General features: G+C 24.9%; 2 protein-coding genes across 2 annotated transcripts; both read right to left on the reverse strand.

The window, feature by feature from the left end:
• Positions 1-8,350, reverse strand: LOC129618474 (nuclear pore complex protein Nup133). Its single transcript, XM_055533257.1, has 10 exons — positions 8,140-8,350; positions 7,404-8,076; positions 7,165-7,345; positions 6,988-7,101; positions 1,650-3,134; positions 1,218-1,570; positions 957-1,145; positions 677-893; positions 396-614; positions 1-287 (listed from the first exon to the last, which is right to left on the reverse strand). Exons 1-9 carry the CDS (start codon positions 8,283-8,285, stop codon positions 460-462), a joined length of 3,513 nt encoding a protein of 1,170 aa, XP_055389232.1. The 5' UTR covers positions 8,286-8,350; the 3' UTR covers positions 1-287; positions 396-459.
• Positions 8,351-9,691: 1,341 nt separating this feature from the next.
• LOC129618489 (uncharacterized) lies at positions 9,692-13,337 on the reverse strand. Its single transcript, XM_055533273.1, has 3 exons — positions 13,129-13,337; positions 10,180-10,725; positions 9,692-10,110 (listed from the first exon to the last, which is right to left on the reverse strand). Exons 1-3 carry the CDS (start codon positions 13,252-13,254, stop codon positions 9,883-9,885), a joined length of 900 nt encoding a protein of 299 aa, XP_055389248.1. The 5' UTR covers positions 13,255-13,337; the 3' UTR covers positions 9,692-9,882.
• Positions 13,338-27,910: the final 14,573 nt, after the last annotated feature.

The raw sequence follows: 27,910 nt of genomic DNA on the forward strand, positions 1-27,910 counted from the left end.
GCGCACATATTATGTGAATATAATATTGATTATGATTATGATGTAATATTCATTAAATTTGTTTTCAAATTTGATGAAAATGATCATTGGTTTTATTTTCAAGCGAAGTATTACAAATACATAGCTATATGATAATTTTTTTAAACTCCTATGCAGGAGCAAGCTTTTGCTTCTTTTTAAATATAATTTCTAATGAAACGCAAAGTGTTCCCACCACAAGTACCTAAATAACTTATTATTAAACTGTGAGCAGTAGCAACCTCTTGGCGTAAGGTTCAGCAAATTTCCTGCAAAAATATATCTTAGCATAAAAATAAAATTATAATTTAAATTAAAAATTACAAATTTTTTTATTTTATAATTAATGTATGACAAGGTTTAACATTTAAACTTACTTTATAACATAAATGCAATTATTAGTAAAAGTTTAGCTTAAATTTATTTGGCGTTTTATCAATTTTATTCCTCCATTACATTTTTTCGCTGATACGTGTTATAAATATGTTCATAACCTAATTTCAATAGGTATTGGAATGATTTATTATTAACTAAATCATCCAAATCCATACTACTTAATATTTCATGTTGAGGTGGTAAGAAATCATCTAGATGATCTAAAAAATAAAATGCACAATATTAAATAATTTATAAAGTGACGAAATTTAATATCACTAACTCATAAAATAACAAAGATCGATTAATTTAAAGAACATCATATTTTCCATTTGATCCATTGGAATATTCATATCAACGTCTGTCCAATTGTCACGCAAAATTGCTGCACACCAAATTTTATGCCTTGAATCGATTGGATCATCTGTATAATTAATTAATTCAAGAGCCTTTAAGTAATCTGTTTCCATAGCTGATTCATTTTCTTCTGAGATTAATAACTAAAAAAATAAAATTCACTATGATTATCACTTATGAAAAAAAAAATTGTTTTTTTAAATTACATGGATCATTTCTTCTGCTTTCAGTACTTTTTGATTTTCTATGTCATAACCAAAAGTTTGCAACAATTCTTCTGGTAATTGTTCCTGATATTCAATTAAGGTAAGCTCATTATTTATTTCAGTCATCTGTATCGATATGTCTGTAGAATCAGTTGCCAAATATGCTAGCTTCGCAAGTGATAAAATTGTCTAAACATTGTAATTATTTTAATGACGAAATGTAAACTGAAATAAAAAAAATAATGTTCAAGGTAAATTTACCTTTTTTCTGCTAACATATTCAACTTCATCTTTAGCCAATCTCAATAAAATTTCTGCTGCTCTTTCCAAATCTCCATTGAAAACTAATTGTATCCAAGCCAAAGACGGATGATCACCAAGAAATTGTGAAAGTGCCGCTTGATTCTCTTTAAAGCGCTCAAATAAATCACCTTGTTTATTTTGTCTTAAATGCCAATTGATTGCGAATTGTGAAAAATCATATTCTTGGTAACGTTCAATATATTCATTCAAACGTTGCTGATTTTCAGTTTGATCACAAATTACAATAAGAGTTTGAAAATCTAAGTATTTTTCGGCCAGCTTTGCTGCTAGTTCATAGTGTTGTTCCTCAACTATTTTAAGTATACAAAAAGTTATAAATAATTTTATAACAATATATCCATAATTTTAAAACTAACAAAAATATTTTACCTAAAGGAAAAATTAAATCTCTTCTTTGGGATTCATATTGCTGAAGAAGTACATTATATTTTTCATTATCTTTTACACTATCCAAATAATTTTTACGACCATTAAGAACAAAATCTATCAAATCAACCAATTGTTGGTATAATTTTTGTTTGACTTCAGAATCTCCTGTTGCTTTTATTCCATATTTGTTTGTTATTTCAATAAAGTGCAAAATGGTATCCTTTAAACCATTTTTCCCTGAAGATGCTGTCCAAGGTAAATATTCAAACAGAGTTTTATTATTTGGTGGTACTGAATACAACATAGCCTTATTTTCACGAAAATTTAAAATTTCGTTCAAAACAATTAAAATCACATCATTGATTCGAACTAAAATTTCAGCTACTAATGACGTTTGCGATTGATTTTGGATTGTTTTATCGGCAATTTTAGAAAGAGCTCTAAAAATATCTTGAAATTTCGTTAATTTAACATAAAATAAATCTTGATGTACTAAATTTCCCAACGGCACCTCATTCCACTCATCTAATACTATGTAAATTGCCTCGTCTATAATTTTTGAATAAGAATTTTGAGCGCATTTCAATGCAATGGCAGCTATGATTTTTTCGTTTATTTCAGCCAAAACATGGCAAGTAGATTTTATTTTTCCATTTTGAGAAACTGCATGCAAACGTTCCCATAGTTCAGTAGCATGTAAAAATTCTATAAAATGATTCATAGCCATATTTTTCTCTTTTAATTGTGTTAAAATTTGTAAAGATATTGAACTGCCCAAACAAGCTACTGATTTATTTTGATACCAAGTATCTTGATGCTCCCAACGAGGATCAGCTGCGGGAATATCTTCGGCTAAATCTTCTGCAATAGCAATAACAATTTTATCTAGTACAGAGTCTACTTCATCGATTTTCTCCTTATTTGGTGGAACAATATCTGCTAAAATTGTATTACACATAACCGTATTACGTTTTAAGTGATATACAAAAGCAGCTTTCATTTGACTTATTTCATCTTTATTAGCTTTAAATATTTCATCAGGATCCAAATCATACATTGTTAAATTTCCCATATTTATTGATGTTATATTAGGTGAAATAATAGATTGATTAAAGCTCTCTGATAATATACCAGGTGTAAAAATATCTGAATTATTAATATAGTCATTCGAATCAAAATCGGATGGCGAAACACAAACTAAACCGTGTGCTCTAGTAAAGAACAGTGGAATTTGATGAGCAACAATTGCTCGCATTATTTTATCATTTTGTGAATGAAATTCAATCTTTTCAACTTCAATTTCAGATGGATTTCCTAAATTCACTGGATAAATTGTTTTATCACTGTATAAATAAGCCATCCCTCTATTTAATATAAATCGCATTTTTAAGCATTCATTTTCATTACCGGGACTATAAAACAAAGTTAATTTTAATGATGTAAAAAGCAATAATTTCCATGTTTCAGCTTCTGATTCAATTGTAGCTAAAAATAGATATAAGAAATATTATAAACTAAATATTTTAATTAAAATAATTAAATTAATGTAATGGAAGAGTTTTAAAAGATAGAAAATTTCCGTTATTCTATAGTGATTATCTAATTATTTTCACGGGCAAAATTTGTATGCAAATTTATTTTTGCACAGCAAATGTATAGCGCTTTGATAGAATTAATTAACATATTTTTGTATGTATCTATTTAAGTAAGTTAGATAAATTTTTTGAACTTAATTAAAATTTTAGGGGCTGAATTTAAATAAGCTTTTAATGTGTAAATAAAATGATAACTTTATTCAACAATATAAGATTCTGCCAAATTTTTATTAATTCGCCTATTTATTAAATTTATTACCCTTTAATATTGAACTGAAATCGATATTACAATATAAATTCCGGTTAAACTACTTTACAGAAACATGAAATTTTTTCTTATTTTACACTTCTCTATTTTAATTACAGTTCTGTCCATCAAAAACATGGGTTAGAGAACGTATTTTAAAAATAAATTTAACTGGCTAGTATATCACTGGCTGGAATTCGGTACGACGAAAAATTTTTTTTTAATTTTTCTAATTTGACTTGTTTCTTAACCCGTGTCGTCTATTTGTTCTATAATCGCATGAAGAAATTCTTTCATTATTTCAAACAAAAGTTTACTAACTCTTCCTAAACTTTTTTAGTATAATTAGAACGCACTAAGCTACGTGAGAATTCTAATAAAAGAATAATATAAAACAATAATTTTTTTCAAATAAACAAAATTCGAGCTTTCACCGAATCCCAATCAAAATAACAATTTTTGGGGAAACACCTAAAATTCGTCTTTCATTTTCATTTAGAGTTTACACACACTAATTTATAAAAGTTTCCAAGTGATAACTTATCATATATACCCATATGACTAAAAAAAATATTTACCTTTGTTTACTGTGTTCAATTACAATATTGGTAAACATATTATTTTTATACTTATATGAATATATGTACATCGCATACTTGTAGATATTTTAGTGCTTTGTGATATTGAATTGCTATTTTTATTATGTTTATCAACAAAACAAGTACAAAAAACAATGACGGTTTTATTAATATTTAGCCGGCAGTTTAAAATGAAATCGGTTTCCACTATAAGCTTTATATAGAAGCATACTAATAATACAAAACAATATAAACTTACAAATTAAGCAATTCGTGACACAGTTTTTACACGGTAACATTTATTTTCTTATTCTTGATAAAATGTGGATTATTTAAAAATTATTAATTATATTTTTAACTACAGTACCTATTTTATATTAAGTTATAAAAAAAAATTATATAAACACTTGATTCAATTAAATTGTATGTAAATACATACATGTGTATGCATTTATATTCAATAATTTTTCACAACCAATTAACACAAAACAAAAACCGTTCCAATTGTGTAATTAAAAACTCTGATGTTATAAGCACATAACCAACCGCATGGGGTATTGTCTATTTTAGCAAAAAGGTTGCACAAGATTATGAAAATGCCTTTTAAACACTTCTTCAAAATTTTAAGGGCACTGGTAAACTTTTAATTAAAATCTCTTTTACATTCATTTTACAGTATCTAGTAGCAAACAGAACTCAACTATTAAAATTCAAGAAAATTCGTCAATTGGTTCCTCAGATATTCATGATAAAAAATGTAAGATCGGCTGATAGTTCACTTATAATTTTACAAATTCACTTAGAATTTTACTGTTAAAAATTTTACTCGTTCATTGTTTTAACACCTTGTTTAAAATTCTCTTTATATACGCAAAAATGTAAATTTGGTCCGTAATAATAGTTGAATCATGTCTTCTAAAAGTTAAATGATTTCTGGTACTGTTAGACAAGTGGTTATTTACAAAATTTCAAGTTAATCTGGCAAATATTTTCTTAAAAATGATCAAAATTGTAAAATCGGCCAGTAAATCGGTCCAATTCCTCAGGCCTAACACATGACAAGAGTTGATCAATCCGTGACTTAGTCAAAATAGACTCACGTATAAATTTTCATTAAAATTTGTTCAACCGAACTTGAGATGCACGCGTACATATACTGGGCAGCACCGAGAAAGACAAACAGACCGACAGACTGATATCTTTCTAAAAATAGTTTATTTACACTTCATAGAGAAATGAAAATACGTCATAGATATGTGCAACACGGCCGGTTAATAAAATAATATTCAAAATTTGTGCAATATAAAATAATTCAGCTGTAAGATTTAATAAATTTTCGTAAACAATACAATTCACTCCCAAAATTAACAAAATAATTTGAAAATTAGACGCAAATTTAATATCCTAAAATGTTTTAAAAAACCATATTTATTTTTATCTAATCTTTTTAAATAAAAATTTGGAAAGTTGTAAATGCAAATGTGATTACTTGCTCTTTTGAAGAAACTAAATATATTATTTATAAATCCATATCCATGAAATATCTTTTTTCAAACCTAAAGTGCATATATGTAAGCATTATATGTACATAGTTTTACATATAAATATGCTTAGATATAATATATACTACATATAAACGATCTTGCTAGGTTTCGTTTGTGTAATCTGAAGAAATTGAATACATTTTTCTTTTTGTCGATAACATTTTATTATTTTTTATATGTATGCACATGATATACATAACTTTATCTTTATAGACTAGTTAAAATTTCAATTAAAAATAATAAGTTTAGTCAACCTTTAATAGTCGGATCAAAAAGTCGTACAAATTTTTCGGATATAAATTAATATAAAAATTAAATGGCCGACACTAAAGAAAAAAAAATACAATTATTAAAAAATTCATTAGAAAGTTTAAACAGAATAGAAAATTATATTAATGAAATATTAAAAAAAGAACTTCCACAAGAAAAAGATATAAGCAAGAGTAGCACATCAGAACAATATAACCAACAGATAAATAGTTTAAAAAAATATAAAAATTTTACTGAAACAATTAGTTGTATTACAAAAACAGCTAAAGAGGAAATTTTAAATGAGATTTCAATACTTGAATCACAGTCTAATGCTAGCTATCAACTTGAAGATGATATTACAGAGAGCATAAATAAATTTTGGAAAACTCCCGCAGAAGCTATAAAAAACAAAGCATATGAATTTCGGGAATCAGAAACTGGCTTTATTACGGATTTAAATCAAATAGTTGAAGAAGTTGATAAAATGGACACTACTATCAATGATATGATGAGATCCGCATCTTATTTAGAAGAAAGTGCAAACGTATTTGAAAGAGTAAAACCTCCATCAATCTTTCGAAGATCAATAACACATATACAATCCTACTTATGTTGCTGTCCTTGTTGTGATCAAGGACATAGAACAGATTACGAGAGTATTTAATTTTTATTCAAACAAAAAATGTACAATTTGTTATTTTAAGATACATTTTAAAATTAATTTCTATTGGATCATATATTATTTTAAAACATAGGGGTATGCATAAATAAATAAAAATTTCCAAATTTTAAAAATAATCATTATTTCTTCAATACTTATTGGTCTAACATTTATAAAATTGAAATTGCATTTTGAAAAAAATTTTGAATAAACGATTACTTCCAAACAAAACAATGACCAAAATTACGTAGGTTTTTTATACAATAATTTAATTGTGCCCCTTATCAACTTCGTGGAGTAGTACAAATGACGTAATTAATTTAAAATAAAATTGATTATCAAATTTAATTATTTTATCAAATTAAATAAACTCTTTTGGAAACATTCGTTAAAAATTTTTAAATATATACCGCTTTTAAGAGTAATATTAAAAAAAAAAAAGATTTTTGCCTTAAACTCACCTATAGCGTAATACATTTGTGGTGTGTGCGTGTTATTAACAGCACCACAAAGAATATGAAGTTTATTATCACAGTTTTGCATATCCAAAAATGTAACTTCAATATCATCATGTTCTAAAAAAAATTGTAAAAACAAAATTTTGAAACAAATCAAATGTTATTTAATTCAAAAATCACCTCTGTTACTCCAAAATTTATGCTGAAATTCATCGCGAATTTTACGAAATATTTCATGGGTTTCATACAAAAAATGTTCACTTCCTTCTTCTGAAAATGCCCAACGTTGAAGCCATCGATCCGCCAATACCGTGACAAACCAACTATCTTCATCTTTTTCAGAAACCAATTTGACAAATCTCTAAAATATTAAAAAGGTTTTTAGTGTTTTTCACATTTTGTTTTAAAATATGACTTACATTTTCCTTATCTTGGCCGCTGTTCATTCCAATAATTATTGAAGCAAACTTTTTACCAATTCCACCAAAGAATCCTGATGGTGGTTTAATTGTTCGATGATGGATTACATGCCTTCCATTTTGCAAAACTAATTGAAGCATTACCAAGTTACATGTAGTTGTTGCCAACACATAGCCTTGGGGTGATATATTTTCTAAATAATCAAATTCTTGACCTTCTAAAATACCACTTGCATCGATAGACGAGCCATCGTGAGCAATTGATGGCCAATATCTAGCATCTCCAGTCGGAGAAACCGCTAAACAGGACGCCATTTGCTGCTCTTCTGGAATAAAAACAGAAATCAAAGATGCCTTATGACCAATATCGCAATGAGGTAAAGTAAGTTCTCTGCATTGTGCAGAGGCTGTTCTTCTTTGAGGTGTTCTTATAACATCCACATTGGTTTTCAGTGTATCTTTATATTGCCATACCAATAACCTTCGTCCAGTAACTGCCCAAGCCCAACCATTTTCTGAACAATTTATAGATACACTAGAATTCCTCTCCGAAAAAGTTAAAGCTTCATTTAATAAAACTGGAAGCGGTAAACCAAAATTTTCCACAACATTATATTCTGATCTTGCTATAATTTGAAGTGACTGATTTGATCGTCCTGATAAACTGTATCTTCTATATGAAAATGAAAATATTAGATTAATACTTGAGCTTTTATTATCTTTAGTATTGACATACCCACTTGTGGAACCTTTTTTAATGCCGGGAAGTAGAGATTTCCTTCCAGCCCCAGAAACAAACGAACTACCAGAACTTTGTCGAGTTCTTGGCGAAAAAGGAATTCTATTCGCATTAAATATATTAGATTGCATTGTTTTTTCCATTTCACTTAATTTAATTTGTTGTGTTTTATTTTGTAAGTCAAATATGAAAACTGAAACTGAATGTTTTGCGCGCACACCGGTCAATATTAATTTGACATAACATAAAAAGAAACAAAAAAGAAAGGAATAAAACAACATAATAACAAAACAAAAAAATTGACAGTAAATACTATTTCTGCACAGTAAACAGACATTCTAATTCTCATTATTTAGTAATTCACAATTTGACAATTCTCAATTTAGTAATTCACAATTAGTAATTCAAATTTAGTAATTCACAAATTTATAATTCGCAATATTTAGTAATTGCGGTTGCGTTTTTTAACAATGATTTTTTGTTGCTTTGCAGTCAAAAAATTATTTGCACAATAAAATTATTTAGACACAGTAATCTTTTGAACGCATAAGTAAATATTAAATTATTGAACGAGCTCGTTATAAGAAAATAACATATCAGGATCGCGTAGAAGCAATTCACGTGTCAGTCCTTCTTTTATACATGTACTTATACTGAATTTAAATATATACCAAGTTAAACATTTTTTCCTGCAAATTTATAATTTTTGTCAAGCCAAATATTTTTTTTATAAACCTTTATTAGAAAATTTAATTACATTTTAAATAAATTTTTCATGCGTTGCTTGCTATATACTTAACGAATAAACAACGAACATGTCAATTAAGGGTTTTTAAATAGTTTGTATAAATTTCATATATGCGCCATCTGATGTTTACATTATGGATTATATTCTATATTATTCTATTCTAGTTAGGCCTTAAAAGAGAGCTGTTTGAAATTATCCAGTTTATGTTTCCAATGGATTAAAAAATATCTTTTCTAATTAATATTAATTTTTATTCTCAAATTAATATAAAAACTTGAATTCGTTTTATTTCATCGAATCATGGATCTAAATAGTTAGTCCTAACGACAGACACCGCTTAATTTCTTGTGAAATAATAAATTTTTAAAATCGTTGATATTGACATCTTATAGGCCGACAATACATCTTCCTCTTCGGCTACGTCTTAATAGTTCTTCTAGAAAACGTAGCGGAAATCATAATATTCGCGTATTAAAGTTTTAAAAAAAACCATATTGCCTTGACAAAACTTTTTATAAGGAGTCCAAAAAAAAGTATATAATGTAGTGCATACATCAATATTATTTTGCTGTAAACAAAATTTGCATAACATGCAATTATTAGTTTCATAATTTTATCGTGATAGCTATCTATTGTGATCTTTTGAAACACGAATTTATAAAAATTAAGTATAAGCTGCACTATTTAAATAATTACATACATACTGTAGGTAAATAAACAAATATGCATTTACATATTTACCTAATAAAAAAAACATAAAAAATTTGTTTATAAATACTTGAAATAAAACAATATTAAAAATATTTTTTCGTAATATCTTATAACTTTTATGATTAAGAATACATTAATTTATATATTTAAAACAAAAACGAAAGAAAAAAAATTAATTGAACTTAATGAAATTGCAAAATATAATATTACTCAGATCTTTTTTTATTTTAACGCAAATATGCAAGTAATTTAGCCATTTTATAATGTTAAAATTAACGAAATTACGCAAATGCCACTCTTCGTACATATCCATCAGCACAACCTGCATAAAGAACGTTAATACCAGGTCCATTGCAAAGGAAATTGACACCAGCACCGACATTAATTTCAGCCAATAAAGTTGCTTTTGTAGTAAGAGTACCCCACATTTTAATAAAACCATCTTTAGCACCAGTAAAAAGATATTTTTCAGTTGGGAACATAGCACAAATTTCATCAGTATGAACATTCTAAAACAAAAATATTAAATTAATTACATGTTTATATAATTATGTATATGTTTTTATTAAATTATTTACTTCTAATTTCCAAACTTCATCAAATTCTGAATGATTATTAACACAAACAAGGCCCAAACCATCTTTTGTACAATATATCAAAAATGATGTACAATTTTTGTCAGCTAATTTTGGTCCAGCTAAACATAATGGTTTAGTACCTTCTTTAACACATAATTCATTAATTTTAACTGGTTTTCCTGGTACAATTTGTGTGACAACGATTTCATCTCTAACTGCATAAACCATTTCATTTTCAATTGCGCATGATAAAACATTTGTAACTGGTCTAAGTTGGTATTGTAATTGATCTTTATTAAAGATTTTAATAACTCCACTGTCATCACCAACAGCCAATCGTTCACCAGTAAGGTACATACAGCTGACGTGGAATGTTGCATGCAAAAAATCTTTTGAATAATTTGATTTATGAGGATTTTCCATTATTTTGAAACAACCATCATAACTGACTGAGTACAATTTTCCTTTTGGTGAAACAACCAACGTACAAATATATGAATCATGATGATTTAAAAGTTTCTTCAATTTAAGATCTTTATCAAAAATCTAGAAAATTAAAGATAAAATATGATAAATAAGTATTTTAAAAAATTAATTTTAAAATCAAAATAAAAAAGAACTTCATTTATATATTGCGATAGTTATAGCAATATTAATAATCGAATTCGAATTAATCGATTCTCATCCTCCTTTTATTTGTAATACATTTTTGGTATCAAATAATTTTATTTATTTGAAAAAAATACTCAAATTCGTTAGTTAATACATTAAATGAAATTTATAGTTTAATTTAAAATTTCATTATTTATTTAAAAATATTTCAAAACTTGATCACCTTAACACAAATATAAGTGAGTGAACAAGTGTGTTTAAATTTTACCCTTAACACCCACCTTTAAATTTATTTTAAAATTGTACACATACAATTAAACGACTAATTTTAAAATTCCTCATATTCTAATAGTAAAATAATAGAATAAATTTCGAAAAAAAACAATAATAAAAAAAGTGCTTTTGGAATTTTTAAGTAGGCATTATTATTTTTATATCATATTTCCATTTTGCGCAATAATTCCTTTTCTTATTGAAGATCTTCTTTTTTAGTTGTTGCAATTTCATACTATTTCAAGGTCATTTCAAGGATAATCAATAATAACGCGGTCATATCAAGGTTAGCAAAAAAGGAATCAAATTTTTTAAAAAATAATATTTGTAATCGATAATTTAAAAAAATCACTAATAAAATAAAAGACTACTTTTAGGTCTTATTTATTTGTTTTACAGTTTTCCTGTTATTAATTCTGACTATGTGAAGTTCATATTTATTGGAAAGTTTATTTAAGGATATGAAAATTTAACCTTGCTCAAAGACTTTCATTATCCAAATTTAAAAATTGGAACAATTTAAAATTAGACTATGCAAAGGAAATATATTTCCTAAAAATATAAAATACGAATAAATATTATTCTATTATTAAATTATATTTATTATTATTTATTATAATAAATATAATTTTTAATTTAAGATTTTCTATCCGATTTTTTCATTTCATATATTTGTACATACAAAATATCTACACATATAGCTTTTTCATTCCAAAAATAAATATTCGAATATTGTAAAGAATTGTAACATAAAAATATAAAAATATTTATTTTAAAGTTTCAAAATTTAATTTTTATTTATAATTATTATTTTTATTGAAAAATATTTAGTACCAAAATTTAATTTCAATTTTCTTTCTAGTAGCATCACCTATATTTTAAAAGAAGAAACTTTCATGGTATCACGGTATATTATATGGAATCAAATGTTTGAAGCGACATCTTTAAAATTAGTTAGAAGTTAGTTTGTTTTAGAATTCAAATGCAATTAAGAAGCAATAATTTTAAATAAATTTATTTTTAATTAATTGAACTTGTTAAGTATTTAAAATTTAAGAAAAAAGCGGTTCAGATTTTAATTTTCTTTCTAAATTTATGCTGGAATTTATTTTTTTAATTAAAACGATTTATTTTTGAATGAAGCAAACAGAGACCTGCTTAACAATTTGTCTGTATTTGTTTTTGTATTTAATTAAATAAATAATAAATTAATATTTTTTTGTGTGAATATATAAAAACAATATTTGAATATTTGTGGTCAGTAATTAAAAGATTTTTAGATTTTTAAATATGATACACTAATTTATATGTAGGCAAAATTATTATTTAAAATTAGCATTCAAAAGAATATAAAATATTTGCTATAAAAATTATTAACATATATTGAACTTCATTCTTTAAAAGTAAACTTAAAATATAATTATTTTAGTAATACATATATATATATATATATATTACTAAAATATATTACTAAATTATATATGTATATATGGCATTAGTACGTTTAACAGAAGCAACATTATTGCACTATAATAATTTTCATATCAAAAATAACAATTTTGTTCAAATAAAATAATTAGATCACTTTATTCTTTAGATTAATTGCAAAAATATCTTTAAAATATACTCGTATCCGGATATTTTTATAAGAACTTAATTATTTGGTTGAAGTTTTATAATTTTAGAATTAGTAAAAAAACATATCAAATTTTTTTCAAGCATAATATTTTTTGTTATTTTAAAATATAAGGAAATCATATTCATTTAAATTTAAACTTAATATTTTCAATTATTTGTAATTCTATAAGCTCAATTAATTTTTCGTTTTGTTGTAATTCTCACATTCAAAATATATATATAGATTTAAAAATCAGTCCTTTATTTCATTTAAATTTTTCTATTTATTTATATTGAAAATATTTTTTTCACAAAATTCAAATTTTATAATTTAAATTGAGATTATCTTATATAACTTCTATATATAGAGGTGATAAATTATTGTTATTTAAAAATAAAAAAAAAATTATTTTATTTTTTAATTATTAAATTCATGTTAACACTAACTTTGATTTTTCCATCTTCACCGCCAGAGAAGAGTAAACCGTTATTACTTTCAAAAAAAACGCATGTAATTTCACCGTCATGTGCAGCTTCTTCGCCACAAACTTTTTCAATTTTTCCAGTAGGCATTTTTATTTATGAGGTACTATATGTATATATATTTTAATACAATAAAGGCGGTTATAATATCCTGTCGTTTTAAAAATCAAAATAGAACTAAATTCTTAAAAACAAAGTAATGCAAATTTATATTTCTTTAAAATTATGATTTTGTTTTTTATTCTGGAATTTATTTTTTTTTTTATTTTATTCTATTTTCTTTGTGTTATTAAATTTTTTCTTTTTTTTTTTTTTGGTTTTTAATAATATGGTTTATTATTATTGTATACAAGCTCCTTCAGAATTGTAGATCAATAACATAAGTGTGGTTGAATGTATCATACAATCGTAGCAATAGCAGCATATCCAAAATGACCATTTTTATTTTTAGAGAGAATAATATGTATTATTATTTGTTTTCTTTACATGTGTGTATGCTTACATTTTTCTTTGTATTGTTCTATTACGTTATTTTCTTGTATGTATTTCCCGTTATACGTGTCAGAGTTTTCATACAATTTTTATTTAAATTCTCATTTAATGTAATAAAAGAATAATCAAAATCAGAATATTTTGCACTTTTGCAGCATTTTTTCTTCTGAGTATTGAAGTAAATTGGCAAACTTCAATAAAATTTAGGCAGTCTGACATTAATTTCAAATTGTTTTTTATAGTTTATCGATATTCCGGAGACACCAAAATACTCTCTCTTTCTATAATTATATAGAAAATGTCTTTTAATAAAGAAAGCATTTATCAAACGCTCCCCTAATAAAAAGGTGAAGCAAAAAGAAATATTTATTATAGAATTTTGTAGAAAAAAAAAATCTGGATTTAACTTTTAATTATTTTATTAAATTAATTTAACTTTTGAATAACTTAGATTTAATTTCTCTTAATTCCAAGCAATTTTATCTTTGGTGTTCAGAGAGTCAAATATTAAACAAAATTCAATCAAATTTCCAAATATTACAAAAAAAAAATTAATTAAATTAAAATTAATAAATATAATTTTTAAAATTAAATTAAAAATAATAAAATATTTCAGTATTTTAATTCTATACAATGGTAATGTTCAGTTAAAATTGATATTTTTCATTTAACCTTCAATTGTCAATGGAAACACACCTGTATAGCGAATACTAACTCATTCGAATACAGAACACGTACGTGGGCATATACACATATTTTAAATTAAAATTTTCTTGTGTCGGAAAAGCATCTATAACTACTTAAGAAATGGATATGAACATCAGAAATACAAAATTAATTTTAAAAAATATATGTAAATATCAAAGTTAAACTTAAGAGTTTGAAACGAATAATTTCCCAATGGGAACAATATTTTTAATTAACAATCTCATGAATTATTATATAACGCATAACTAAAATTTATAATTTAATTTTTATAAAATTAAATAGTATGTGCTTACATGCATCCATATAAAAATTAAGGATAGGTATGTATGCATGTATATAACATTAATATATCTATGTACTATATAGCTATAACGGAAAGCGCCAACTGCGGCTATAATACGTGTATGTAGGGCAAACAAAAACAAAAGGAAAAAAAAAATTGTTTTATTTTATGAAAATGGGTCAATAGCTTTTATCTTATTTTATATTTCTATTTTTATAGTTTTTGTTTATATTTTTCACTTACCAACACAAATACACACAATATTCTTTCAAATTATAATAGATAAACGTGCAGCAAGTCATTGTATAATATTACGGATGGAGAGAAAAAAACAAAAAAAAAAAAAAAACTTGGAAAAATCTTCTAAACGCGTCCCATTATTCTTTAGAGAAAAACATTTGAATTTACGTTACGAATGACGCCACGAATTCTTATTGTATCAGAAAATCAAAACAAAAAAACAAAAATATTAATTTTACATTATTTTAAACTATAGTTTTCTTTAATATAAAGTTGAAAATGCAATATAAAATTTTGTACATACATGCATACATACATTGAACATTACGTGTTTTTTTTTCTTTTAATAAAAAAAATTCTATGGAATTATGATTTTTGTTCATTTTTCTTTTAAATAAAATTTGCATATTTTAATATATACCTAAATTGTTTCAAAAATTATTAAAATTATAAATTCCACCAATTGTATGTACATAAATGTGTGTTAAACGAAGATGCATATACTTGTGTGAATGCATAAACGGACTCATATATTTTGACGGTAGGCGGACATTTAATATACATACTTCATATTATTATAGTTAAAAGAATTTAAAGAAATTTAATGTTATATGTTTCCAAAAATATAATAAAATGTTCTATGAGTTATACATGTATGTACATATGTATCCATATACATATTTTAATATTAATATAACTATACCATACTTTTTGATAATAATCGAAATAAAATGCATATTTGACCTTCATGTTATGTTTTTTAAAATATTTCAATATTATAAGGCCCAATAATTTTTAAAAATGCTTTAAAAATTTATATTTAACGCACCCTGTAGGTTTTCTATATTTATATATGAAATTCATTACGAATTTGATTCAAATTTGCAGCCTTAGTACAGGGAAATTTAGAAATTTTTCTTTTAGTTTTGCTATCAATTTAACTATTCTGATACATAAACATGATAATATTGATCCTTGCGCTACACTGCGACAATTGATCATTTCCCTAAATATGTTCGTTGCCAATTTCCATATACTAGTAATATATTGTGTATATATATAAACAAAATTTTTCTGGATATATTAATCGTTCAATCTGGCTTGAATAAAATTACTGTTCTAACATTATATATGTATGTGTAGCACCTAAAAGTACTTCCGAATAAAAATCTATATTAAATAATGATTATTTAAATTTATACTTACTTCAAATGTATTTTTACTCATCCGAAAAAGTTTCGAAAAAATAATCATTAGCATATTTTTCTATGCTCTTTTGAAAATCCATTACTTTAGGAATTCTCCAGGTCAATTTGCGTTTAGGAAGAAAAATGGAAATATCTTTCAAGCTGTTCTTCTATTCCAAATTTGGAGCAGGTATTAAAAGCTATGAGGGTAGTAAAAGGCAGTATTGTGGCTTTTTATACTGCCTTTTTGGGAGTTTCTAAAATTTCAACAAATTATAATTCAAAAAAAATTATTATATTAGAAAATGTTAACATGCCTTTTATCTTGCTTACTTTCTTTATACTTCATATTATTTGCAGATCGCCTTTATAATTACAATCAATTAAAAATTAAGTACATACCTATATCTTTTACAAATTTTGTAGTTATACGTGATCATACATATGTACATATGTACTTATGAAGCTGAAACGAAAATATTTCAAAATAAAAATTTAAAATTTTCTTTCACAATAAAACCAAAAAAAATAAGAAATCAAACAAAATTTAACCGATGTAATGTTAAGTATTCACTTTTAAAATTCATACGCCCACTTTTGGACACGCTCAATTAAATAAAAGCAAAAGCAAGAATTCACAATATAAATTTATACCTAAGTGTAAATTGAGTCTAAAATATTTTGAAAAATTAAAAACTTTAAAATTAATATTATCTGTCATTGGAAAAGAGGTAAGGCACTGTTTACATATATGACACTCTTTACATATATAATTTAAAATCTACAGTAAAGTCTGACGACTGCAAATTTTTACAATTTTGCTACCAAAATTAAAGTCAAGTGTTCGTTGCTTCAAACTTCCACAAAACTTCACTGCTGTCATTTTTATTGTTAAAAAGTTTAACAGTAAATTTGGTGAAAATAGAGTAATTTCTTTTATTGGTTGTCAGTCTGATGTTCAACAGGTTTTACATAATGTAAACGACTTTCGTCAGACTCAATTTGTATATTTTTTCGTACATGGAAACGGCAACTAAAACATTATAATGTTGCAGATCGCAATTGTAATTTTATGTTTATATCTTGACAAAACAAAATTATGACAAAAATTTTCTGTCAGTCGCGTTTTATGTCCATATAATATATTTTATTAAAGAAATCAAATTAGCTATGTTCAAGCAATAAAGCTCGATTTAAATAATTAATCACATATTTTACAACCGCACAGTTCTTATATAACACGCAATTATTAAACACGTTTCCACAATTTATAAACTTTATATTAATAATGTCAATTAAATTTATTTTTATTTCGTATATATTTTAAAAATATGCTGAAATATCCTTAAATCATAGATGAAGTAGAAAAAATACAATGTTTTTGTAGATAATTGATGAACGTCTTTAAGAATTAAAAAGAAAAATTTTCAACTTTTTTCAAGATTCTACAAATTGCTACAAATAAATAAAATGTGTTACGTTTTACATTAGTAATTTGTAAAAATTTTACACATGCTAATAATATGCGCATTATAATGGAATGAATAATGATCAGTGACGTTTCTCCATATGACAAAACACATTTAAAAGTACAAAATGCCAAGAATATTTTGAGTTTTTGCTTTGAATCATTGAGAAAACTACTTTCACTTCATTGACATTTCAATTATATGAAACAGGTATAATGACAAAAAGATCTATTTGTTAATGTCGGCGTAAGACATGACTGTTTACTTCTTTAAATTTTATTTTGAAAAATAATTAGTTTTTCTTTTTTATTTTCTAAATATTTAGCAACTACATACATATGTATGTATGTATATTCAAATAATTTTTGTTTTAAATTTTAAATTTTTAGTTTCAAATAATATTTTAAGCATATAAAAAAATAATATAAGTATATAAATAAGATTTATGCTTCCTATATTAAAAATTATAATCTAATTAGCGAATATTGATGTCATAAGCTCCAGAAAGATACAATTTTCTTTTTTATTTAAAATATTCTATACAATGCCAAGAATTCTTTTCCACCTTGTGAGAAATTTTGACATTTTTTTGTGCTTTTGTTTTTGCTTTTGTATAGTTTTCTTCAAATATATTGGTGTTTACGTCCTGATGCAAAACAATATTAAATAATAATTTAAACATGCGACACCATATTTTATTTTGACAAAAGCCTATAAGTATGTATAACAAAAGTTAATCTTATGATTAATATTAAAAATAGTAGATATTTCAAATTGGTATTTAAATTTTATATGTTTTTGTTATTTTTATCGAATACATTATACAAATTTGCTATAATAAATAACTTTTAATTATTTTATTATTATGAAAAATTAATTTTCAAAATATAAAATCTAAACTTAAATTTAGAATAAAATTGAAGTAATGTTGAATAAACATCGACTGTTAAGAAACTTTCTATACAATATTTTGGTTGTGGACTAAGAATTAAAGACAAAGTGGAACGTTGCAACAAATTTAATTTCGATTTAAGTCAGGAATGTGAATCAAAGTTTATAAGTGTCCGACAATTGCTCAAACAATGGTAAATAGTAAAGAAGTAGTCCATAATCTGATGACTCTAAACTGATTTTGAATTTGTTTTGGAGAAAAAATTGGTATCACTCTTGTTACGAATATAATTTGTAATTGGAATTTTTGGCACGTATTTTTTTGCGGCTCGTGAATAATTTCTAAATTTGATAAATAAGAAGTGGAATTTGAACTTAAGTATATGACTACAAATAATTTTTAATTGAAATTGAGGAAATTAATTAATAGAAGTAAATTTGATAAATAAGACTGTCAAGAAGCTAGCAACATCTGTTATATAGTTTATGCATAGTCAACGTCAAATTTATTAAAATACATAGCAATCAAAATAATACTTATCTCATATGTATATAATTGTTGACATACATACATACATATAATTCTTGATATACACATATAGAAATCAATTTAAAATATACATGTAGCTTTCAATAATTTTAAAATTTTAATAATTAAAAATTTTTAAATGAAAATAAATTTTATAACTTTTAATGTCTATTTATTTCTCTAGACGAAACAATGCGAAAGTAAAGAGCCACTCCAAGGGCCATACAATGGACTTTAACACATAGACCACACATTGCGACGGCCACCTGAAACAATTGCAAGGCAGGTATTGGAGTAGAACCCGCAAGGGAGAAGGAACGTTGAACGACCAAAGAATGTATGGCAAAGAATAATAAAGAAAGAAATCGCCACGGCCAACATGATATTGGTAGAAGTAAAATGAATTGGCCCTAAGAGAAGCTTGGTTGGAGAAGCTTGTGGGCTTCCACAAAGCAGGAACAAAAAAAAAACCCTTCATTTATTTAATCGTTTTAAAATTTTAAAATTTATTTATTTATTTTCCTTTTTTTCTTCTCGCAAATACATTTAATATCTACATTATGTAAATAAATATTTCATTTTCTATAGCACTAAGTATATTCAAGCAGTTAAAAATAAAATTACCATTTTACAATGTCCGGTAAGATTTAATGATTTAATACTCCCATATTGTATATCGTATATTTATTGTCAGAATAAAATCATAATATTAATTTCCTCAATTTCAATTAAAAATTATTTGTACTCATATAATTTCAAATAAATTCAATTTTTTCTTATATTGTTAGGTAATAAGGTGTATTAAAATTTTATCATTCACTCATTGATATTTATGAATTCTTTGTAAATATATCAAAGTCTCTACATAAAAATAAACAAAATAAGCAATGATTTTTTAAGAAAAACAGGAAATTTTAATAAAAAACTAAAAATTAAAGCAATTATGTGCATATGTAAATGTGATATCGGATATTCTAATACATTTGATTAAATTTCAAATAAATTTTATTTGTTATTAACTACATGCGTTATATTTTCTTAAACGAAGATTCTACAGCGCTTTCCCTCATGAAGGTAAACAAATGGTTCATTACAAGTGCTACAAAACAGTTTATTTGCAATTTTATACGCATATCAATAAAATTTTTAATAACTTAACATTTGAAATTGATATTGTAAATAAATATTTTTCTTAAATTTTTTCTTCATTTCCTATACATATATATATAGGAAATTAAATGTCAAAGTTTCGTATTAGAAAAGAAAATTAAAATTAATTCTAATCTTAATTAAAAATACAAATGGAGATGTGCATAAAATGAAAAATAGTCATAATTTTTTGATTGATGGCTTAAATTAAAGGTTAAGCAGTTGGTCAAAATTCTGTAAAGAGCATTTTGGAAGTTTCGAAAAAACTCATGAAAAATTGTCGGCACAAAAAAAGTAAAAAAATAAAAGATGACTAAAATTGGAATTTTCCCAAAGTTCGTATACTTTTATTTCCGAAAAAACATGCGAAACCAAACAACCCGCTGTTTTTTAAAGCTTTTTCGAAAACTATTTGTTTGCAACTTCTATCTTTTTTGGAAATTATAAGCAATAAAACTTAAGTATGTTAAAATTTCGCTGAATCTTCTTAAAATCTCAGTAGCTCGGAAACGATTCCGATCTAACACTATGTTCCGAACAAAAATTTTACTCATTTTCGGAACTCTACCCGGTGGTATACCCGGCTCCTAACTTGTCGGTGATTCACTCTGTACATATATAATTAATTTTTTTTATTTACCATTAATTACTGTTTATTATTTTCTAATTTTAAATTTTTGAAAAAAAAAATTTTTATAATATTCTATAATGTACGAGTAATTAAAAAAAAATGTTTATAAATATATTAGTCTAATAAACAATAATAATTATATTAACATATTTTTATTTGGAATGTAAATAGATTATCGAAACTCAATGGAGGCAACATGGATAATTATAAATTTTTATTATGCATATTATTATATATGTACATGGAATGTATATAATTATATAGCTGGAATTATTTTTGCCTTTTCGAATAATTTAAGGAAATTGAATAAATAAAAATTTGAATAATATGCATATACGCTATATATAATAAAAGTGAAATATAAATAAAAAAAAGTTTTAAACTGTTATATAAGAATTCCTTAAAATGATTAACGAAATCACAACTACTGGAATCTTAATATTTTTATTGAAATGAAAATGTTTATAGCAGGGAAATAAATTTTTGTAATTTTGACAATTCGCAAGGAGGGTAGTTTCTTAGAAAATTTACGTTCAAGTCGCAAAGTATAACGTTAATTAATATTTTACGGTGAAATTATACCGCATACACAAACAAACTATAAAATTTGCATATTGTAAAATAGTTCATAATTAATAAGAATATCTAATAATTTAGCCAGTTAAGAATAAGAAATTGGAAAAAGTTTTTATTAATTTCCCTCTATTCGTCTGTATGTCCGTTCAAGTGTCTGTTTACAAAACTTTTACACTCTTTCCATTATTCCAAATCCCTTATTGATCGTCATCTAAAACCTCCTTTTTTCAAATTATATGCAATAATTTCATATTTGTTGAAATATTAATTAAAATAATTTGCTTGTTTGAAAGAAAAGAACATTTTCACTTGCTCAAAGGTCAAACACTTGCACTTGAACTTGAGCCGTAAACATTTTGTTTTAAAATGAAGCGGAGGATTATGTTAACTATGCATGAGAAGATTTATTCAGAAATTATTCAGTTAAATTTTGAAGAAACGGAAATTTAATTTTATTTCAAACCAACAGAACTATCAAAACAATTGAGCTTAATTGAGAGTTTTTGTCAAATTTTTGCTCTACTAATATTTATTTGGCTTGAAAATATTTATATAGATGCATAAAAGTACATATACCATAATTTTTCATATAAAATTTTAAAATTGTTATACAATATTAGAAAAAAAATTAGTGAACAAATTTTATTATAAGAACCTTCATAAATTTCCTTTTCATAAATTTCCGATAAAAAATTTATTATTATATAATTTTTAAATGACACATTAATGCATAATTTGAATATCTCACATTTTTTAAAAATTATAGTTTAGTTGATCCAGATGGCCAAAAATAATTTATCTACATTTTTTTTAATTTTTTAATTTATAGCTTTGAACTAATGGAAATGTAGCTATTTTCCATTTAAAATGTTTAAGGTACTTAAATATGTATAGAAGCTTGTGCCTATACGTTTGCATGCTTACATACATTTATATAATTTAAAATCAAAAATTTAAATTATGACAAATTAGAAATAAAATTGATGTCAAAAATTCATGTTAATCTTAAATATTAATAATTTATAAAAAAAAATTTTAAACGTTAGTTTCTGCGTCCTCTTTATCTTACATAAGATGAGGATCCATCAATCGAAAAAATATTATTGTATATATTAAAAATCTTTATGAAAATCGTGTTCGTTTAAAATATAATTTTCGTATAAAATTATAGCTGTAACTTGAATTAATATTTACGTCACAGACTTCGGTTCGTAAACTGTAATTTATCATTGAATTTAAGAGATATATTGGACACCATTATTTTGTGTATCTAAAGATAATTATTTTCATGGTTATGAATGTTGTCTGGCGATTCATTGATTTTAATATCATATATGCGTATAATATAATCTATAAAGCCACCACTCACCAACCTCAATTTATTTTACGAAGTATTCCGAAGTAAGAAAATTTACAAAAACAACGCTTAATGTTTAATCGACTGAAATATATTCTCTATATTATGACAATATGATTTTATTAAAATAGTTTTCGAAATATTACCTTTTAAGGTCGTATGACAGCTACCTAAATCTTTGTAACAATTCCATCTCATATCTAATAAGATGTAATTGGTCACACATTTATAAAATTCCATATTAGTGCCCTCATTAGTTTCGAATTATTTAAAATAATCTCTTTAAACTTTATGGTAGGCAATCGAATATATTGTCGAATTTGTATCAATTACAATAACATCCGTCTTTAGATGGACGGTTGAATATCTCTAAATTAACTCAGATAAGTCATACTTCAAATAACTCTTTGAATCGTTTATGAACTCTTTACTAAAACTAATATATTCTTTAGTCTACGGTATAAAAATATGTGATTTAAAATATTCTTTGCATATTTTTTAGATTTGAGGATGAGGGATACTTTTGAAAAGGTTTATGTTTTTCATTATAACTAAAATTGCTTTCAAAATTTTGCTATTTTATTAAAGGATTTTTCATTCTAGGACTAAAAAATTACCTTATATTTAAGGGACATGTTTAAAGGTTAAAAAATTGCTAAAAAACAATGAAAACGTAAAACTATTATTAGTGGCTTGCTTTTTGCACGTAGAGCAAAAAAAACCCACTATTTTTTTTTTTTTGGAATATTTTCAAAATATATATATATATATATATATAAAATACTCAAAATATATCTTTTCCACTCTTAAGTTAATAAACAAATGCCAAATATTATAAGAGAATAGATAAAATATTTAATGATTTGAAAAATCTAAGAAAATAAAATAAGAAAAACGCGTGGAAAATTATTTCTATTTTGTATTTTTTAACTTTGTATATAGTGTCACAAGTCAACTTTGAATCATGTTTTTACTAGTATATTAATAAATATTAAATATTTCTCATAAGACAAGGTCACCTTTTAATTTGAAGTTTGCGAATTTTAAATAATTGCTTAATTTTTTTTTTTAATTTTTACTATACTATGTTAATTGTTAATTATGTAAAATATTGAAAAATTTTATAATTTATTTGTATAAATATCTAATAGAAAAATGAATTTTGAAGTTATCCAATCAAGACACATACTCTGTAATCTAGATTCGATAACGTTTCTGTATTGTTATCAAAACTAATTTGATCTCAAATCTTATACGTATACCTGTGTACTATATATAGTTAAAATGAGGTATCATAAAAGTGGTTATGACATAAAAGTGAGGGCACTGCCTAATAATATTGAAAGGCATTATAAAGTTGAAAGCATATCTTTTATGATATCGTACAACAGTCTAATATCCTTTGTAGAGGGGAATAAGGAGACAAAATCGTGAAATATACAAAAGTATAAGAAATATTATTTCCTGTTAGTTTGTTTAATTTACAACACGCTGTACACATCAATTATATATGTATGTATTTGAATATTTATATTCGAATTGTCCATATACGTACATACTGTGTGATGCGAACGCAATTTTATTTTATGCGAAAAATGCCTCTTCATCTACCATTCTAAATCACTTGAAATCTTTATACATATAGGTACTTCAATACGAGTATTTTCCATTTCTCATTAGAAAAGCTTTTTACCTAACATTTATAAATTTTTTTTCAAATTGAAATAATTTTAAATAATATTAAAAAACATTTTATTTTGTGAACACAGAATTTTGAATAACCAGGATTTATTAATTAAATTATAAATTTTATGTGATTTTAAAATAATAGAATAGAATAAAACAGCAATACACTGCTGTTCTATAACAATTTAATTAAATTTAAATAGATCTCTATGAAATTAGTAAGAATCATGTATGGGTATATAAGAATCTCTATAGAACCATACTGTAATTAATCTTTATGTAAAATGTAAAATATTTTAGTCCAATTGTTTACTCTTATTCAAAATAATATTCTATTTTATTTTTTTTTTTTTTACTATTCTATTTTAAAAACTTTCTTATTTTTTTATTAATCATGTGTAGGAGCTGGAAAAAACATATTTTTTGTTATTTTTAAAATTTAGAATATTAAAAGAAGAAAAAATAATATTTTTGTCTTTTGCATTTTGTTATTGTGTTTGTTTTTGTTTTTTTGTTTTATCGACACAATTATGTACCACTTGACCAAATCTTTTACCAGCTAATAGGTGTTTAGCATAAAAAAAAAAGTAGAAAAACAAATGAAAATTTTGAAAAATTTATTGATTAAAAATTGAAAAATAAAATAAAAAATTTTCAAATAAATGATGAGAACGCCATTTGAAATTTATTTCAATATTTAAAATTTTATTAAATTGAAGTAATCAAATAAAAGAAGTACATATGTATAATTAGATTTTCAAGTTTTTGGCGATTATTATTTTCTGTATATGATTTAGAAAGTTTTGTAATTTCAAAATTTTTTCAGCAATTCTTAACAACAAGTTGAATAATATTCAATTATTTGTTAATTAATTAAAATAGTACAAGTTTTCATTCTGAAATCAAAATTAATTGGAAGCTGTATTCAAAATTTCTTGCAAGATTTTCAATTATTCTTAAATTATTATGCTAATTAACCTGTTAAGAGATTATGTCGTATATATGCGTCAATTGCAAAAGTTCATTTTTTAGTTGATGTCGTATATGTGTGTCATGCCGAATTAAGAAAATTGCGTTTGCTATGAAATTTAAAGTTAAGCAAAAAACGAAAATTTTACTGTTAACAAAATTTCGTAAATACGCTTTTTCGCTTGAAATTAATTCAGCACAGTAAATCGAGCTGTCAAAGAAAAACTAATCGCTTAACAGATTAATCAAAATATTTATTATATGGTTGATATACTACCACACGTTGATATAAATAAATAAATAATGAAATACCCGCAGAAAATAAATTTGAATGTTATTATCAAAATTAACAAAAAACAAATTCATGGAAACTTTACCTGAACATTCAAAAATTTTATATCAGAGCTGTCTTGAGACGCTTAATGAATTGAGCGTAGAAGGTGATAAGCCAGATGATAAGCCAGCCGGCTTTGTACGACCCAGAAACTTTTTGCCGAATCGAAACACATATTATTCGTTTGGAATTAAGAAAAGAATCAAAGCAGAGGCGGTCAGAGAGCTGAAGAAACCTACCGGTACTTCGGCAAGCGAAGAATTTTCTGGGAGCTTATAATTTATAGGGTTCGGAGAGAACGATATGAGGAATCTCATCGGGGCCTTGTCCGATCCTTGGGGCCTTGATTTTAACCTCAGTACACTTTCTGGAAGAAAATAATGCACTCGCTCGTAGTAGAAGAGAAATATTGAAAGACTTTGCTCTCACCGTGTCGTATAGTTGCGGTCTTCCGGGTCTTATAAAATGCTCGAGTTCATCAGGAGGGTAAATCTCGAGCTGTTGATAAAAGAACATTTCCCGCACTTAAAAATATGTAGTGGAGCACAAATGCACAATGGATACTTATTATATTATTTAGGTCAAATCTACCATCAATAAATTTTTTTTTGGAATAAAGTTCTGAAAAAGTGTCGAACTATTTTTCTGTACGGTTAATGAGTAACATGCACTTTTAAATAACTTATATAGGTAATGATAAAATTATTGGATTAAATGAATAGTCTTATATACTTGGCAATAACATTTTGTGCAAATATATTTCAATAATAATTTAAAATCAATATTAAAAAAAAACTTGTATAAAATAAATTAAATTAAAATTTTTTTTTAATAAATTATTTAAAATATGTCAAATTTTTCAATTTTATTATAAAAATATGATTGATATTAAAAATTTAAATTATGGCAATAAAGAAATAAATTAAAGACATAAATTTAAAAAAAAAGCAAAATTAAAATATTTCAAAATTAAAGGAAAAAAAATGGCAAATAATTTAATTTGGAAAATTTTAAAAATCTTTGCGCTGAATAGTTTCTTTTTTTTTTTTTTGGTAATTCATCAATCACGAAGTTTTAATGGAATCAAATAAAATAATTTCTGATTTAAAAATAGATTGTGTATTTTTTTCTATACACACACCTAAACACTATAATTCCATAATAATCCCATCCATATAGCATATACATATATATGTACGTATATAATTAAAAACAAAATAAAATAAATTTGGGCTGATAGGTTCTCACAAATAAAATTTATTAACCACAACACTTCATCTCATTTCATTCAACCCCTTAATTTTATAATTTTGATAAATTATTCACTAGTATTAAAATATATGAAGCTGTATGTATGAATGAATATTTATAATTGTATGTACATGATGAATTTATAAAATTTTCATTTAAAATGTCGTCCGCACTTTCATTTTAATTTTTCCTTTCTTTTATTTTTCCCAATTTTAGGAATTATATTTTTTTATTAATTTTAGAATTATATATTTATATGTTCCAAAATTATTTTATTTCAAAGTATTTAAAATTCAATTTTAAATTAACAAGAACTAATAAACATTTCTTTTGACGATGTGATAAAGGGATGGGACCATCTTCACACATAAGACAATACATAGATACATATGGGTGTCACGTGACGGCAAAACCAAGAACGAAATAGATCATATTTATATGAGCCGGCAATGGAGGCACCGGCTTCTTGACTGCAAGACGTCAATACGGCAGATATACATATAAAATCGCGCGGCTATAAGGGCGGGCTCAGAATACGTTCGCAAGAAAGAAAAATATTGACAATCACAAAGGGAACACCACGTTCATAAATCGGGAATTTATTTAAAAAATAACAACAAACATAAATGCAAATAACATACAAAACATATACAGACAAGTGGATAAGATCGTATGAAGTACAGTACACCCAGAAAAGAAGACATGAGAAAAAACAGGGGTCCAGCTTGACTTTAACGGCAACACCATAGCTCTAGTCTAAAAAGAGCTAAGGGACGCAATAATCAGATTGAAAGACAAGATCGCAGGTACGATCGGAATGCGGGTTGAATTGCTAAGGACTGACTCTGGTCTGGCAACGACACTTCTTGGGCCCAAAATAGAGAAGATATGACAAAAAGAAAAAATAGATAAAAAGTGTAAAGAAGGAAGAAGTTCAAACGACACTGTGCCGTAAGAAGTTGTATACACCACTCTAACACGACGTGGTTAGCGT

This window comes from Condylostylus longicornis, unplaced genomic scaffold (assembly GCF_029603195.1).
Source record: "Condylostylus longicornis isolate FDR11 unplaced genomic scaffold, ASM2960319v2 ptg000007l, whole genome shotgun sequence".
Taxonomy (NCBI): Eukaryota; Metazoa; Arthropoda; class Insecta; order Diptera; family Dolichopodidae; genus Condylostylus; species Condylostylus longicornis.

Bases quoted from the DNA above. Each gene is read 5' to 3' on its own strand.
- LOC129618474 (XM_055533257.1), bottom strand. From the start codon at position 8,285: ATGGAAAAAACAATGCAATCTAATATATTTAATGCGAATAGAATTCCT. The intron at 7,102-7,164 runs GTGATTTTTGAA...AATTTTTTTTAG, and splicing joins TAAATTTTGGAGTAACAGAG to AACATGATGATATTGAAGTT. The intron at 894-956 runs GTAATTTAAAAA...TTATTTTTTTAG, and splicing joins AAGCAGAAGAAATGATCCAT to TTATTAATCTCAGAAGAAAA.
- LOC129618489 (XM_055533273.1), bottom strand. From the start codon at position 13,254: ATGCCTACTGGAAAAATTGAAAAAGTTTGTGGCGAAGAAGCTGCACAT. The intron at 10,726-13,128 runs GTTAGTGTTAAC...TTAATTTTCTAG, and splicing joins GTGAAGATGGAAAAATCAAA to ATTTTTGATAAAGATCTTAA. The intron at 10,111-10,179 runs GTAAATAATTTA...TTTTTGTTTTAG, and splicing joins ATGAAGTTTGGAAATTAGAA to AATGTTCATACTGATGAAAT.